Source organism: Sceloporus occidentalis, unplaced genomic scaffold (assembly GCF_023333645.1).
Source record: "Sceloporus occidentalis isolate IW3139 unplaced genomic scaffold, rSceOcc1.0.p SCAF_8, whole genome shotgun sequence".
In the NCBI taxonomy this organism is placed as follows: domain Eukaryota; kingdom Metazoa; phylum Chordata; class Lepidosauria; order Squamata; family Phrynosomatidae; genus Sceloporus; species Sceloporus occidentalis.
Window position 1 is genome coordinate 8,358,492 of NW_028316988.1, and position 17,371 is coordinate 8,375,862.

Here is a 17,371-nt window from a genome sequence, read left to right on the forward strand (position 1 = left end):
ATGCGTACAATTTCCAGATTGACATATAACCATGTTTATTTATGCTTTTTGAAGCTCTATATTTATGCTTAAGCCCCAACCCAGGCATGCTATCAGTTGCATTACAGCACCATATCAATTTTACACAAAGTCTCAGAGAGAGAACAACTTTGAGAAGAGTACACACTATAAAATGTAGGTTATCGTTATTTCGTGTCACAAGAAACCTGCAAGGAATAGCAGCTTGGCAAGAAATCTATAGGAAGTTTGGCTTCATAAAGAGGAGATATTTAGTGGGATCCGCAGAAAGTACGCATGCATGGACACTAGGAAAATGGATTGGGCGCATTCCCCCTCTTTATGGCAATAGCTCAGTTTCTCTAATGGAAAACTATCCAGAAGAGTTTGAGCCTCTTGGGGTAACTTTTGGAGGATGCACATAAGTAACTGCTGAAGCACTTTTACATACATGCCACGTGACGGAGGGGATCCCAGCTGTAAGGCCTTCATGCGATAGCACAATGTCACTCTTCTCATATACTCTGAGAAGGGAGCTTATGCAAGTTTAAGGGACAATAAACTGACTACAGTCTTTCTCCTTGCGGTCTATGATACTTTGGTGGCGTTAATTTAGATTCAATTAAAAAAGTATAAAGCTAATCAAAAAATTCCCTTTTCTATCAATAGAAAAACTTAATCCCACACGGCAAAATTGTATACGAAAACAAGACACTGTTGCATATGTGTTCACAGTGAGGCTTTCGTGATGCTCTACTGCCAAAAGCCATTGTTAGACGTATGTACTGCATATATCATATAAAGGCATATATCATCACTCAGCCTCATTTCAATGTGTATTTTCTAAGCAAGTACAGAAAAGAACTCTGCTATAGAATCAAAGTAAGTCACATTTGCAAAACAGCTCACGACCTGCCAAAATGGACAGACTTTCCCTCCGTCACATCAGAGGGATAAAGTGTATATCCAGGCATAATGAAACTTTGGAGCATATGTTAAAAAGAATATAAGTCTGCAATAACCGTATGTTTCCTTAAGAGGGAAAAACATCAATACGCTCTGAAACTTTACGGAGACGCTCGCATACAGAGAGAAAACGTGAGCTAGGATATAACAGGATAGCTGTATTTCTCATGGGCTCATAACAGCAAGTCAATATAGAGCAAGTTTTAACTCGGGGTTGTAATTACTCTCTCTGGCCATCTTGGGTTGACCCATAAAAGACAAGCATCTGTTAGTTAAACTAAAAAGTCGGCACAGGACCCTGTGGAGGGAAGGCGGGGGCGTGCGCCTGCCTATTCAGTCGGTTGTGACTGTGTGCAAGACGCACCTGAGGCGGTCCTGTTGGGCTCAAGAGGTGAAGGCGCCCCCATTTTTCACTTCTCAGGGGTCTCTGGCTGCCCTCCGCAGCCGACGGAGGACGAGGCAGCCATCTTCCTGCCCAGGAGCGGCGCAAAGAAGGCTAGCTGAACATCTGCAGCCTCAGGCAGAGACGCAAGAGGACAAGGCAGCCACCTCTCTGCCCAACAAGCAGCGGTGCAGAAAACACTATAAACATTTCGAGTGTTGCTACTGCCGGAGGACAACAAGTTGGCCATTCCTATATTCCCTTCATGAAGAAATCCTACCGGACCCACAGCAGACAAGGCTGCTTTTCAGAGGGGTGCATCAGAGGGCTATGAGCCAAAGGCCTCAACATCCTGAAAGAGGGAGAGAAAGTGGAAGAGGAGGAACAAATGGAACCGCCAACTGCTCTAATGCATCTGCAGGCAAGGCTGTCCTCCATCAAAGAAAGATAATATTTTGTTTCTATATTATTTTCCCTATCGATTCAAACTTTTCTACCCCAATCGAACGTATTACCTTAGCTGACCAAAAGAATCAAAAATTATTTTTATTACAGCTATATATATAAAACAAATGGAAAAGCCCTCTACATGCATCTCTCCCTTGCTGCCTTCTTCCAGGGGTTTGCTAGACAATGTCCGCTCCTCCACTTTTTCCTCGGTGTAACGGCTGCTTTTAAAACCCAATTTTGCCTCTTGTCATGGAGTAGCCCAGCTTGGCCTCGTTGTTGATGAAAGACATCAATCCCAGGTAGGTTTCGATGAGGAGCGGGCGCTCCAGGAGGAGGACTCCGTTTGCCCTCCCAGGCAGAGGGCAGTCCTTGTGGGCCTTCTTCACCGCTTGGATCAGCTGGGTCTTGAAGTTCTCCAACTTTAAAGCAAACACATACGTGTGAGTTGTGCATCAGTCAAAAAGTAAAGCAGTACGGACTATTGAAGCCTTCATACTAAGGAGAGATGTGGCAAAAGGTGTCAAAGGATAGAATGCAAAATCAGACCGAATCATGTCAGTTCAGGGAAAACCTATAAATATCACCTTGAACAAATCAAGCTAGTAATCCATTTTAAGCTCAGCATCACATTACCTTATTCTAGTTTGCCTCTGTTGGAAATGCCCACAACATTCTTCTTTGTTTTGCACTGAGGATTTAGTACTAAGGAAACCCAAGTGGCCTAAACGTCCTAAAGGCGACAGATCCCATCTGATTTCTCAAGCTTAAGCAGTGTCAACACTGGTTATTATTTGGATGGGAGACCACCAACAAATACCAGGCGCTGTAGGCTCTATTTTAAAGGAAGGAATAGGCAATCTGCCTCTGAGTACTCTGTGCTTAAGAAAAGCCTATGAAATTCCTGGAGTGGCCATGAGTTGGCAGGCAGCTTGAAGGCCATACATACAAACGCATACAAAGCCTGGTGAGGGAAAATGGAATTTTAAGGGCACTATAACTAGTCCTATCCTTTGATTTCAACCTTCACATCCAGCAAGGAGAAAGTGGTCTGACACGTGAACCAAAATCCTACTGTTTTCCGCCTTCTATTCAAAGAACTAACTTGATTTCAAGAAGGCAAAACAAAACCCACACATGGCAACACCTTACTTGGCAAAGAGACGCAATCTTCTCATCAGCATTAGCCATTGGATGTTCTGTGAAGGTTGCATATGGCACATTTGCGGACCACGGGTTCCATCTGTTTATGAAGGAGGCACGGCTTTGCTTGTCCCACTGGATTCTAATTCCGGTGCCTTCTCTCCTGAAAAGATAGACAGCACGCTCACTCAAGGGCTATGAGACTTTCTGTTCATTACAACAAATGAAACGATGGCAGGATACAGACCGCCCCTTTCCCCGACGGATTGGAGCCTGAGCAGCCACAGCAGCAGCCCCGGAGGCCCCGATTTGCTGCTTCTCCAGGCCTCGGGGAAGTGGCAAAATGCTGCTTCCCCACGGCCTGGAAAGGGGTGTCCTTAGGGCTTCATGCCCCAAGGACACACCGACAGCGGTGGGGAAAGAGAGAAAGGGGCCCCTCGTCCCCTTTCTCTTCTGTATCGCTGGCATAGCCGTGTAAACGCTGCGCCAGCGATACACACGGCGAAAGGAGTTCCATTTCAGAGCTCCTTCTGACGCCGCTGAAAAGGCGCCACAAGCGCCCTGCAGCGGTGTGCGCACATCATGCCCGTGCCTCATTTGGCTGCGGCATGGCCATGATGTCGTAATGGCTGCGGCCATGTAGACAGTGCACCGCCATTTTGACGCTGCGGTTACATGCTAGGGTTGCGGGGCATCTGTAAAGGATACCCCGAGGCAACCCTGGCACGTATCCAGGCCGGTGCAAAGCGCCGGTCTGAATACCACCCAATACAGGAAATCATGTTTCCACTCGTAAGACAGCTTTAATGCGACCATCACACCTACAAGTCTGTACCTGAAAGTGACAAGCATAGCTACAGTCAAACCTTTAAGCAAACCTTAAAAGGAAAACTTCCAAAACATAGGGTCCAAACAGACAGGTCAAAACAAAGCTGTTTCGGATCACTTTGGAGGTATGCTGTTTAAATGAGACAGGAATCTTAAGAGGCCAGAAGCTGTGCCAAAGCTGCGCTCCAGTCCTTAGGGCTGGAGCATGGCTTTAGTGCGGTTTCCAGCCTCTTAGGACGCATGTATCATTTAAACAGCACACTTCCAAAGTGACCCAAAGCAACTTTATTCTGGCCCATAGTTACCAGTGAGGAACATACATGGAAAGCTGATCCCAGGCTAGCCGTTCTAGAAGGACTAGGAGCTAAACAGGAACAGACAAGGTAGCATTAGAATATCTTAGTACTGACTCAAAACCAGGAGCTATGAATGATTAGAGGTTTTATTTTGTCAGATATTAATATTCAAAGGGGGGAAGGAAAGAAATATAAAACACAAAGACAGATCTCACTTGTTCAGTGACTTGGGAGGGAACTCAAACTCTCCAACTGAAATGGTGTCGACAGCATTGAGCGATATTCTGGTCACTTGTTGGCACTGAAGGCTGATGAAGTCATATTTGCAGATCAATAGGGACCAATCGGTAATAAGAACCAAGCGCTCTTTCTCGTTGTTCCAGTGGTCGATCCTTGAGAACGGAGAGAAAAAGCCAAATCAAGATGGTTGGTTTTCATTCAGCAATACCTGCCTCCAAACTGAGAGGTCAGAATAGCCACCTCTGAAATTACATTGTCCTAATTTGTTTTATTTTAAACAGAGCATTGGAGTGTGCATGGCCACCTTAGTTTCAGTTGGAAATTACTTTTTATTGTAACATTGGGCCCAAACAGACAGGCCAAAACAAAGCTGCTTCGGATCACTTTGGAGGTATGATGTTTAAATGAGACAGGAATCTTAAGAGGCCAGAAGCTGCGCCAAAGCCACACTCCAATCCTTAGGGCTGGAGCATGGCTTTGGCATGGCTTCCAGCCTCTTAGGATGCATGCATCATTTAAACAACACACTTCCAAAGTGGCCCAAAGCAGCTTTATTTTGGCCTGTCTGTTCAGGCCCACTGTCAGCTTGTTTGTGGTATATCAGTCTGCAAAGGGATCTTGGAGCACCTTTGAAAGAAAGCAGCTGGCAGCAGGAGCTTTCCTAGACTTCAGTCTACCTCCTCAGATGCTTTTTGGTGGAGTGGAAGCCAGGCCCAGACATAGATCTGCCATTGGTATGTGAGGATGCCGATTCAGATTACAAATCCTTTGTGTTTGGAAATGAAGCTGCGGGTCCAGTTTGAAGGAAACTGGTCTTTGCGCATGGAGAGGAAGTGGCAGATCTAGTTTTGCAATGGGACTAAGCCTGTGGTGAGGGGAATAGCTTATTATTAACATTGATTTATATAGTGCTGTAATGTTTGCATATGTAGGGCATCCCCATGAGGATGGGGTCCAATAGTGTTGAAGCGTGTGTAGTGTGTCAGGAAACAATTGTCGTTACTCAATCCATTGCTGAGGAACTGTAGTTTGTGGATGAATTCCAATTCTGCTATTTCTCTTCCCAATCTATCTTTGTAGTTCCTTCATTCAAGGACCGCTGTTCTGAGGTCTGAGATGAAATGCCCAAGGAGATTGAAATGTTCTGCCATTGGCTTTTGTGTATTTCCCATTCCTGATGTCTGATTTATGCCCATTTATCCTCTGGCGCAGGGACTGTTTGCGCAATGTATTAGTGATCCCACTGCCTCCTAAAACCAGTGCCAACGGACCACTCTCAAGAGAAATAAGCTGCTGGGAGAGTCTTGAATACTTTAATATGTAAAGTATAGCAATGGGTGTCTTAAACCATTTGGGCCGACCCTTGAAAGCTCTGGTGCCTCTCTCAAAACCACTCAGGCTGGGCATTCGACCAAAGCAGAAGTAGCCAGTGTTTACCTCTCTCATGCCCAGAGTGGCATGGTCAGTTGCCTAACTGCCAAGGTCCTCCTTTTGCTGGATCACAAGGCAACTGTGTGCGGTTTGTGTCTTTGTGAGGTGAAATGCAAAGGCAAAGCCCCTCTTTTTTGAAGGAAGGGGCGGAGGGCAATGCCATGTTTTTCACTCACCATCGGTTCTGCTACTTACTCAGTCAGCAGCCAAACGCTTTGCACCTCTCCGTCTTCGGTGGGCATCACAACCACGCGGATCTCGTTCACAGCCTGTTCTATCGTCCCTGGCTTAAAGGAAAAGGGAAATAGGTTTATTTAAATGCCTATGGATGGCCATTTGGCGTTTGGAGGGCATGGGGAAGAAGATCGTTTCCGCTTAACGTCGCAAGAAGAGAAATTTCGAAGGTATTTTGGTCCAAAACGCACTGCAGAAAACCGGCTGAAATCAAGGAATCCCAGAGCTGGAAAGGACCACCGGAGGCATCTAGTCCAAGTCCATTCTGCCATTTAGGAAGCTACAATCCAAGCCCTCCTTGGGACAGATGGCCATCCAGCCTCTGCTTGAAGACCTCTAAAGGAGGAGACTCCATCTCTCTCCAATGAAGCATCTTCCAGTGCCTTACAAGCTGGAAAGTCCTCCTAATGTTGAGCTGGAACCTCTTTTTCCTGTAGTTTGCATCCATTGCTCTGGATCCTATTCTCTGGAGCAGCAGAAAACAAGCTTGCTCCCTCCTCAGTATGACCTCCCTTCAAGTATTTAAACAGGGCTCTCATATCACCTCTTAACCTTCTCTTCTTCAGGCTTAACATCCCCAGCTCCCTGAGTCCTTCCTCATAGGGCTTTATGGTTTCCAGACCCTTCACCATTTTAGTCACCCTCCTTTGGAGACATGGCTCCAGTGTCTCAATGTCCTTTTTGAATTGTGGGGCCCAGAACTGGACACAACAATAATAATGAAATAAGGATAAAATATTCATTCATATCCCGCATCTCCTGTTTGAGGATCCAGGTGGGTAATAATAATAATAATAATAATAATAATAATAATAATAATAGTAGAAATATGGTGGTGCCCAGGGCTGGAGCCAAGAAATAATAATAATAATAATAATAATAATAATAATAATGTTAATAATAGAATTACTGTAATGCCCAGAACTGGAGACAAGTTGTTGTTGTTATTATTATTATTATTATTATTATTATATAATTATATATTATATAATGAAATAATAATAATAATGGGAGATAAGTAATTTTATTATTATCTATATTATATATAATAATTATAGAATAATAATAATAATACTGTGATGCCCCGAACTGAAGAGAAATAATAATAATAATTATTATTATTATTAATACCATTATATATAATTATATATTATATAATAAAATAATAATAACGAGATACGTTATTATTATTATTATTATTATTACTAAATACAATAATGACATATAACAATAGTAATATTCATGATAGGATTTCTGTGATTCGAGGCGAGGCACTCCGCCTTCTTCCCGCGACCTAGTCTAGGGATGCCTCCTAGGATCGCCTTGGGCTGGCCTTCCTTCCTCTGGGTCCCTCAGCGAAGGCCCCCGGAGTCGCTGCTGCTCACCCTGAAGACGAAGTACTCCTTCAGGCGCCCGCTTCGGGTGGGGTTTCGGACGGAGAGGGGCCGCAGCGTCTGCCGCGGAGAGAGCAGCACCGAGGAGGAAGGCGAGGCCGGCAGCTCCCCCGGAGGCGTGAAGGGCACCTCCGCCTCGGCCCCCGCGGGGACCAGCAACGCCGCCTCCGCGGAGCCCTCCGCCGAGTCCCGCAGCTGCAGCATGGCCGACTAGGCCGCCGCCGTCGCCTCGCGCCGGACACGCCCCTTTCGAGCCCCGCCCCTCTCGCGCTTCTGACCAATCACCTCTCAGGCTCCGCCCTCGCCTGGTCGAGGGCCGGCCTTCTCAGAGCGAGGGAGGCTCCGCCTCCTTCAGGCCCCGCCCCGCCCCTCGCGCGCCACAGTAAAGGGGCGGAGCGAATCACCTCTTTAGAGTTAGGAATAGGTAGAGGTCCTCCTCTTTCGTGGAGCCGCAGTTTCCGGGTAAAACTAGAGAGCGCTAAGCAGCCTCTCTCTCTCTCTCTCTCTCTCTATATATATATATATATATATGTATGTGTCTGTAGATAAATATATATGTGTGTGTATGTATGTGTAGATATGTGTGTGTGTCCGTGTGTGTGTGTCTATGTATGCGTGTGTGTGTATTTATGTGTGTGTATAGGTATGTGTATATTTACTTTATTATTAATTTTATTTATTTCAAGGATTTATATACCACCTTTTCCCCATGATGGGACATATATACACAAACACACACACTTATGCTATTATATGTCTGTGTGCATATATACCACATACACACACACCATATATATATATATATATATACACACTTAGACATATATATGTATACATACACACACACCCATACACCTATCAATACAAAAAGAGAGAGAGAGCATAAATCTGTCTATATGTTATATATAAATAAATATACACACACACACACATATATATATATATACATACATATACACACAAACACATGTGTGTGTATGTGTGTGTTTATTTTAATATTTATTTTATTTATTTCAAGTATTTGTAGCCTGCCTTTTCCGCATGGTGGGACATACATGTATGTGTGTGTGTGTGTGTGTGTGTGTATATACACAAACACACACACACATACACCATACACACACACACCTATTCACACACTCATACAGATAGATAGATAGATAGAGCATAGATGTGTCTATATATGTGTGTGTGTGTGTATACACACACACTACACACACACACACACACACATTATTATTATTATTATTATTGGCTTTACTTCGCGAATGAAGATTCAGGAAGGATTCATCAGTGCTTTCTAGAAGCGCCTTGATGACGTTGGATGTATCCTTGGAGCCTGTGCCATGGGTTTTTCTGGTGACGCGCAGCGTGCACAGAACTGGCCTCACCCTTTAAACCAGAGGTTCGTCTGCTGAGGCCTTGACAAGCATGGACAGTGGCAGCGAGGCCATAAGGCTAGAGAGCCCATCCTGCCCTTTGGCGCTCTTGGTCAGACCCTTCGGTTGTGACCTGTCTGGCTTGGGAGTCCCTGCCAGTGGCTATTATACCACCGCCAACATAGCTCACAACATCATTAGGGTGCGCAAGCCTCTCCCCCACACAGTCAGAGCATAGCTGGAGAGGAATAGGAGGCCAGAAGATGACAGTGAAGGAGGGAGGAGCCTCTTCCGTAAGGCTAGCCCTGGTGGAGCTGGGCCTGCCTGATCACTCCCTCTCAGGCCAGAAGATGACACTTAAGGAGGGAGGAGCCTCTTCCGTAAGGCTAGCCCTGGACACACATATACACAACATATATATATACATATATATATATATATATATGTATAGGTGTGTATATGTAGATATCATATATACACACACCCCTATACACACACACACACACACACACAGAGAGAGAGAGAGAGAGCATAAGTGTTTCTGTATGTATATGTATATATACACACACATACACTCACACATACATATACACACACACATATACATATACATATCATATATACACATATGTATGTATAGGTGTGTATATATACATGTCATACATACATACACCCCTACACACACACACACACACACATAGAGAGAGAGAGAAAGAGCATAGGTGTTTCTATGTGTGTGTGTGTATACACACATACATCTGCACACATACACACACACATATACAGGCACACAAGTACATACACATACATATACACAATGGGACACAATGGCTTAGTGGTTAAGATCCCAGTTCTGACAATCAGGGAAGGTTGGTAGTTCGAGGCCCATGCACCGTATGACGGAGTGAGCTTCTTCCGTGCTAACACTTTGGAAGTGTGCAAAAGTGCAAGCAGATGAAATGGGTGCCGCTTCTCAGTGGGAAGGCAACCGCGTCCGGCGCAGTCATGCCGGCCACATGGCCAGGGAGCCATCTTTGACAACGCTGGCCCTTCGGCTCAGTAACAGAGACGAGCGTCGGACGTGACTTGGCAACTTGTCAAAGGGGAAACCCTTATATATAAAACCCCAAGCCATTGAACAGGACTGTAATTCCCCCCCCCATTGCTGGAAGGCAACAAAGACTGCTTCACCAACGCCATCCTTCAGTGGTATAAGCAGGCATAAGTCCATCTCCCGCTTGCATATTCAACCATCCGTGGCTTGCAAATATGCAAAAATCGGCACAAAAAATATGGCATCTTCGGCTCAACAGTCGGCCCGCCGTATCCACAGACTCTGCAGCCACAGATTTGACCATCCACGGCTTGAAAACATTTGACAAAAATGAATCCCAGAGAGCAAGCCGTGATTTTATTCAGTGGATGCCATTTTAGGGTCAGCGCATGTCCATTTGTGGTGCATTTCTCTATGCAGAGCTACGCTATTCTTGACCATACAGGATTGCGGCCGTGGTATCAGTCCAATCGTTCCCAAACTTTAACCCTCCGGGTGTTTTGGACTTCGACTCCCAGAAGCCCCGGCTGAAGTCCAAAACATCTGGAGGACCCAGGTTTGTCTTAGACCTAGGCTGCTGCCACACTGCAAAAAATTAATGCAGTTTGACACTTATTTATCTGTCATGACTCCATCATATGAAATACTGGGATTTTTAGTTTGTTGTGACACCAGAGAAGGCAAAAAAAAGTTAGAAGGTTGGTAAGTGCTAGTCATTCTGTTTTATACCTCTACATTTAAGGGCCTTAGGGTTTCTCAGGTGTTCCCCATGGAACCCATTTCGCGAGGGTGAAGGAGCGGTGTTTCCTGCGTCATCAGGAAGCGCTCGCCACCTTGATGGCAGTCAGGGCCACGGAGGGCTTCCGGAAAAGGTCCAGGATGGGCTTTATGGGGAGCTTCATGGTGGTGCAGCCAAAGCCGCTGAGACCCCAGCGAGTGAACGGCAGCCTTTCCTGGCACAGAACCCACTTTGTGGCCCCAGGTTCCCAGTAGTAAACAGTGTTGTAATACTGTATTTTCATTTCTCCGTCTAGGTTTTTATACAAATAGGTGTTTTCTCCACCCAGGACGTAGATGCGGTGCTTCCAGCGCACCACACCTGCTCCGGCCAGCTCGATCGGCAGCTTCGGGATGCTCACGCTCTTGTCCACCTTGCCGTTTTCATCTAGGAAAAAGCATTTCTGGGAGCAATAGGGGTTCCTGGCGTCGAGCCACCGCTTGCTGTGATACTTGACCCAGCTGCAGTAGTAGCCACCGATCACGTAGATCCCGTTGTTCATGGCCACGGCACCCAATCCATAGCACTCATTATCAAGGAAGACTTGGCTCCAGACGTCCGAGCCAATTTCGTAGATCAGGACCTTCTGGGAGGCGTACCACGAGCGCACCGTGTTGGTGATTCCGCCGATGAGGTAGATCTTGTTCTTCAACACGGCGCAAGCAGAATGGCCGAGGCTGCATGGCATCTTGGCGATGGGCGACCAGGACCCCGTCGCTAAGTCGTAGCACTCGCCCGTTGCGAGGTACTCTTTGTGTTTGAGCCAGCCTCCCACGGCAAAGAGTTTCTGGTTGCAAGCAAGGAAGCCGTGGGACGCTCGGGACACCGACATGGACGGGAGCTGCGTCCAGCGGCCCCTCAGCGGGTTGAATTCGTGCAAATGATCCGAATGGGTGTTGTTGGTGTGGACCCCTCCTGTGACATACAACTTGTCACCCACAGCCACGCAGCGGGCGCAGTAGAGGCATTTTAAGAGGGGCAGCTTGTCCCACGTGTCTGTTTGTGGGTCATAACAGGCCACTTGGAAATCTTTCGTTTTTAGCTCCGGACCCTCTATGTTGAAAAGGTCGACGCAGACGATCCAGCTGGCATACATCCCCCGCCGCAGGCCTCGGCTTTGCTGGAGCCGCTGTTGTCGGTTGAGGCGCTGCCATTGCAAGCGGATGTCCCGAAAGCAGGTCAGTTCGGCCTGAACCTCTCTCAGCTCTTCTTGAGTCAAGAGCGGGAGACGGACGTAGGCCATCAGCTGCCCAAGCAAGGGGAAACGGATGGTGTTTTGGGCCCTCACCCAACGCCACACGGCGCGGTAGACGACGAACTCGGAGGAGACCACCAGGCCGTCGGAGGAGATGATGTTGGTTAAAGTGCTGGGTTCCAAGTCGAGAAAGCTTTTGTCCTCCTGGGAGAGGCGTCTGAAATACAGGTTGACCAGGACCTTGGCTTCTTGGAAGAGAGCCGGGTCGTTGTGCGCGTAACCCAGTTCGTAGAGGCGGAGGCAGTTTTCAGAGGAGAGGTGCTCCAAGAAGTATCTGGAGGAAGAAAACACGCAAGGAGAGCCATGTTGGAGCAAAGTACAATAAGACCCAAAGTCCACCAAACAGGAAGACCTTTATCGGCCCACTAAAATGCACAAAATACAAGCTTATGAAGAGGGAATGTGACTATAAATCCCTCTATGGCTCAGTTCCAGGCTTTTTCTCAAGGAAATGTATACTCTCCTATCTGAGCCGACTTTGATTTGGAGGTCGTCTGGAGAGGGTCTTCTCTCTGCCCCAATTGCAAGAGGAACCACCAAAGGGATACCAAGTGCAGTAGTTAAACCACCTTTGAATGTTCCTTGCCCAAAAAAACCAAGAGAAATTGAAGGACTATATTTGCCCAGGGTTTGAAATCTTCCAGAGAGGCCCTTTTCTTGCATACATCTGATGGGGAGTATAATAGAAAGCCTCCTCTAGAAGTATAGTGTCTAGATCAAGGGAAGTAATAGTGCCACTCTACTCTGCTCTGGTCAGGCCCCACTTGGAATATTGTGTCCAGTTCTGGGCACCACAATTCAAAAAGGACATTGAGAAACTGGAGCCATGTGTCCAAAGAAGGGCAACTAAAATGGTGAAGGGTCTGGAAACCATGAATCCCTATGAGGAACGCCTTAGGGAGCTGGGGATGTTTAGCCTGGAGAAAAGAAGGTTAAGAAGTGATATGACAGCCCTATTTAAATATTTGAAGGGATGTCATATTGAGGAGGGAGCAAGCTTGTTTTCTGCTGCTCCAGAGACTAGGACCCAGAGCAAGGGATGAAAGCTCCAGGAAAAGAGATTCCAGCTCAACATTTGGAGGGACGTCCTGACAGTAAGGACTGTTCGACATAGGAACACACTCCTTCCTCGGAGTGTTGTGGAGTCTCCTTCTCTGGAGGTCTTTAAGCAGAGGCTGCATGGCCATCTGTCAGGGATACTTTGATTTGGATTACCTGCATGGCAGAATGGGGTTGGACTGGATGGCCCTTGAGGTCTCTTCCAACTCTACGATTCTATGATTCTATGCTCTCAGATTTTGGGGTTCCCTTCCTAGACTGTCACCTTCCTAAATGGGGAGCAGTTTTATATCTAAGGGACACCATTTTACTATCCACTGGATTTAATGGGACTTGAACTTCCACAGATTTTGGTATCCGCGGCGGGTCCTAGAACCAAACCCCAGAAGATGGCAAGGGCCCAATGTATATTGAAAGAATTAAAAAATCCAGGAAAAAAACCCAAAATCCAAAGCACTCCTGGCCCCAAGCATTTCAGATAAGAGAGACTCAACCTGTATACAGTTTGTTGTGTTGTTGTTAGAAATATTTGTTGTCGTTGTCGATTCCGACAAGGAAACCTATCACAGGGTTTTCTTGGCATGTTTCTTCAAAGGATGCCATTGCCATCCTCTGAGGCTGAGAGAGAGTGACTTGCCCAAGGGCACCCAATGAGTTTTTATATGGCCGAGGCAGGATTTAAAACCTGGTTTCCAGAGTTGTTGTCCAGCGTTCAAACCATGCACCATGCTTGCTCTCATTGGGGCTTGAATTGTGCTTATGTCTGCAATATTCAGTTCTAGCTGGAAAGATCCTGGAAAGAAGTCTGCTTGCAAACAGGGTTCTAGCATTCAAGGCTGCTGCGTTCTTAAGTACTTACCTGGAGCAACTTTCTAACAGAGGAATGATCTGGAGCCTGCTGGCTGCTACAAACAGGCCTTCGGCCATCTCCGGCACGAGAGCGATCTCCTCGGTGTAGTAATAGTTGACCACAGCTTGGACAACAGAGGGATCTATGTCCTGCAGGAAAACCTCCCCATCCTGCGACTCTCGGAAACAGTTCGAAAACATGGCGCGGAAGTAGGGGTTGATGGCCGCGAGGAGCATCCTGGTGCCAAGAAGGAGCAGAGTCAGCCTTAGACACTCATTTCACAATTACCGATGTCTGCATCCGCACTGCAGATATAATCCAGATTGAGACCACTTTAACTGCCATAGCTCAATGCGATGGGCCTCTAGGAATTGCACTTGGTTGGGGCACCAGAGCAATTCCATAGCATTGAGCCATGGCGGTTAAAGCGGTGTCAAGCCAGATTATTTCTGCAGGCGCAGAGCACCAAACGGCGCATGCAAGAAAACACACGCTTGCTAACATTGAAAAAATATCTTGCTGTCCCAGTTTCTGATATTGTCCATCCTGGAAATCCTGCCTCCCCGAAGCAAGTGGCTTCACTTTAGTATTTGTTTAGTTTTTCTTTCGAAAGAAAGAAAGAGTTGGAGAATGAGGCTGATGCTATGGATTCCAGCGGTTCTAGTCTGAATCAAAAATGGAAACATAAACGCACCTGTGGCAAGGAAATCGCTCACCCTTGGCCACGATGGTTGTGTCACAGAGAAGTTGTTCCTGGTGCAACTGCTTCAGCCCTGTAGGAACAGTGAAGGACTTATGCAATTGCAGACATCCATCTCAGCTTCATTTCAGGCTGTGAGGTTGGATATCTACCTACTGGAGATGCTGGAGATGTTCTATCTACATTGAACAGGGAATTGTATTTTATGCCCTCTTACTTTCCAACTCCATGATTCTATTCCTTATGACAACTCTTCAGTATTGAAGATGACTGGGATTGCCATCTAGGTTGGAGGATCCCGTGGATGGCCAAAAAGACCACCAAATGGGTCCTAGAGCAGAACAAGTCAGAAGTCTCCCTGGAAGCTAAGGCCCGAAACAGACGTCCCGAAAGTGCCTTGCCGCTGCCGCTATTAGGGTTCCAGAGCACGCAGCATCTCCACGCTCTGGAACCCTAACACGTATGGACGGCACCATCTTTACGTGGCACCATGAATATGTGGTGCATGTGTATGAAGCAAGTATGAAGCGTCCACAGTGCGGGGTGCCACGCTTGCATCTTGGACGTATCACAGTGCGCCAATGGTACACTGATAACGTCCCCATGCACCAAAAAGAACCCGGTTTTTCCAGGTTCTTTTCGTTCTAGGAGGACGCCACATAGTTTGGCTGCTGCGGCATCTCTCTGGAGGGAAACAGGCCACGTCCAGTCCAGCCTTTTTCACAGGTATGTACCGCACCTAAGATGACCAAACTTGTCATACTCCAAAAACATCATGAAAATGGAGGATTCACTGGGGAAAAAATAATAATTCTAGGAAAGGTGGAGGGAAGCAGAAAGAGAGGAAGGCCACATGCCAGATGGATAGACTTAATAAAGGAGACCATGGGCCTGGATTTGCAGAAAAGAAGTGGAGGGCAAAGGGTCTTGGAGATGTCTCATCCACAGGGTCGCCATGGGTCAGGATCGACTTGAGGGCAGTTAACAACAACAAAGGATTGCCATGAGTTGGGAATGACTTGAAGGCACACAACAGCAACAAATTTGATCAAGAGCTTTGGCTACTGGTGCCCCATATAGACAATTTCAGCACCTTGAGACATAATTCTTGGGTAGGTTCACCATCCCTACTGACATGGAAGCCACCAGCCTCTACTGGATCTCAAGAGACCTTGCGGTGTTGTGGTTGTGTGCCTTCAAGTCATTTCTGACTTATGGTGACCCTAATGGAGTTTACTTGGCACAATTCACAATCATAGAATTGGATGAGACCTCAAGGGCCCTCAAATCCAACAGCCTTTGCCTTCCTCTGAGGCTGAGAAAGTCTGAGTTGCTTAAGGTCAGCCATGGCCAAAGGGGGATTTGAACCCTGGTCACCAAAAGTTCAGAGTCTAATGCTCAAACGGCTACACCGCTCCATCTCTTAAGAGACCAACCTTCCCGTATGTAGTGATCGAGAGGTTTGGGTTCCTCTCCCATGATGTCTTCATCTCTGTCCATCGCCAAATTCATCCTTGTGCTCCAAGTTGTTCTCTGTATGCAAAGCCGTATGGTTATAAGGCATTCCTGGAGGAAGCAAAGAGAAAACCACCCCACCCTTTCTTGAAAAACATAATAATAATAATAATAATAACAACAACAACTTCTAAACAGGAGATGCCACCACCTTCCAAGGCAGCCGATTCTATTTATCATTCCAGTTATCATTTTAAAAAGTAGGTATTTACTACATTGTATCTCAATAATAACAAATATTAGAGGTGGACCATAGAATCATGCTGGAGGACCTTCAAATGCCTAGAGAGGTGTTTGCTCTTGGAACATCTCGGTTCTCCAGCGCAACTCTATGGCCAACTTCCAGCAGACTTTCGCTGGAGGACTTAGAGATTCCCAGAGAGAACATATTGATCAAAACGGCAAATAATCAGGTCCGCAAAAGTCAATACCGCAAATACGGAGAGCCACTTGCTCAACGGTACATAACACTCTCTCCTCTTTGTTACGCAAGAGAACTGGAGACACACCAGGAGCCCAAACTCAAACCAAGTGATACTCCTTCTCCCTTTCCCCATCACTTTTTGGGATTGGACTCAGTGATTCCCAAACTCTGACTTTCCAGGTGTTTTGGACTTCAGCTCCCAGAACCCCAGACCATTGACCAATATGGCTGAGGCTACTGGGAGGTGAAGTCCAGAACACTGGAGGACCAGCGTTTGGAAAGCATGCTAGATCACCAGTTCTCAACCTGTGGGTCGCAACCCCTTTGGGGGTCAAACGAACGTATTTCTGATGGTCTTAGGAACCAAGACACCGCTCCTCTGTCCATTGGGGTCACCACAACATGAGGAACTGTATTAAAGGTTGCGGCATTAGGAAGGCTGAGAAGGGTCCTTGAGGTCTCTTCCAACCCTGTGATCTTATGATTCCATGGCAGGAAAAGTTACCATTGCACCCTAAAAAGGAGTGAAGTTCGTCTTTCTTAAGTTCCCCTTGTAAGGCAATGCAGTTCTACCTTTCCTATGGAGGAAAGGAAGACTCAGGTGGCAAACTGCGCACTGTTCGTAACAAGTTTCCTCGAACCATCAAATCCTAGAGTTGGAAGGGACCCCATGGGGCACCTACCCTGTTTCCCCGAAAATAAGACATGCCCATAAAATAAGCCATAGGAGGATTTCTAAGCATTTGTGCAATATAAGCCATACCCCGAAAATAAGACATAGCGATAGGCCTGGCATGGAACGGAAGGGAAGAGAATGATTGGGGCCAATGCTCCTAAAGGAAATGGAGTGGCAAGAAATTCAGGATGGAATTTCGGGTTTAGAATCATTAGCATCATAGAATCCTAGAGTTGGAAGAGACCCCTAGAAGGGCCCTGATCCAGTCCAACCCCTTTATTCTGCCATGCAGGAACTCTCAATCAAAGCATCCCCATTGACAG

The 17,371-nt window shown here is 46.6% G+C and overlaps 2 protein-coding genes across 2 annotated transcripts; both read right to left on the reverse strand.

The window, feature by feature from the left end:
- Positions 1 to 18: 18 nt before the first annotated feature.
- Positions 19 to 7,584, reverse strand: LOC149307777 (tumor protein p63-regulated gene 1-like protein). The gene is made up of 5 exons (XM_089534410.1): positions 7,350 to 7,584; positions 5,926 to 6,017; positions 4,275 to 4,451; positions 2,945 to 3,098; positions 19 to 2,214 (listed from the first exon to the last, which is right to left on the reverse strand). The coding sequence occupies exons 1-5, from the start codon at positions 7,560 to 7,562 to the stop codon at positions 2,020 to 2,022; spliced, it is 831 nt and encodes a 276-aa protein (XP_089390536.1). The 5' UTR covers positions 7,563 to 7,584; the 3' UTR covers positions 19 to 2,019.
- Positions 7,585 to 10,606: 3,022 nt separating this feature from the next.
- Positions 10,607 to 16,019, reverse strand: LOC149307778 (kelch-like protein 38). The gene is made up of 4 exons (XM_089537104.1): positions 15,870 to 16,019; positions 14,428 to 14,506; positions 13,743 to 13,970; positions 10,607 to 12,098 (listed from the first exon to the last, which is right to left on the reverse strand). Exons 1-4 carry the CDS (start codon positions 15,943 to 15,945, stop codon positions 10,607 to 10,609), a joined length of 1,875 nt encoding a protein of 624 aa, XP_089393230.1. The 5' UTR covers positions 15,946 to 16,019.
- Between the last annotated feature and the right edge of the window lie 1,352 nt (positions 16,020 to 17,371).

Coding starts and splice junctions, on each gene's coding strand:
- LOC149307777 (XM_089534410.1), bottom strand. CDS start 7,562: ATGCTGCAGCTGCGGGACTCGGCGGAGGGCTCCGCGGAGGCGGCGTTG. Junction 4,452..5,925: donor AGCGTTTGGCTGCTGACTGA/GTAAGTAGCAGA, acceptor TCCGTTCTCAAG/GATCGACCACTGGAACAACG. Junction 2,215..2,944: donor AGATTGCGTCTCTTTGCCAA/GTAAGGTGTTGC, acceptor TTTGCTTTAAAG/TTGGAGAACTTCAAGACCCA.
- LOC149307778 (XM_089537104.1), bottom strand. CDS start 15,945: ATGAATTTGGCGATGGACAGAGATGAAGACATCATGGGAGAGGAACCC. Junction 14,507..15,869: donor CGATCACTACATACGGGAAG/GTTGGTCTCTTA, acceptor CTGTTCCTACAG/GGCTGAAGCAGTTGCACCAG. Junction 13,971..14,427: donor GAGCGATTTCCTTGCCACAG/GTGCGTTTATGT, acceptor TCTTGGCACCAG/GATGCTCCTCGCGGCCATCA.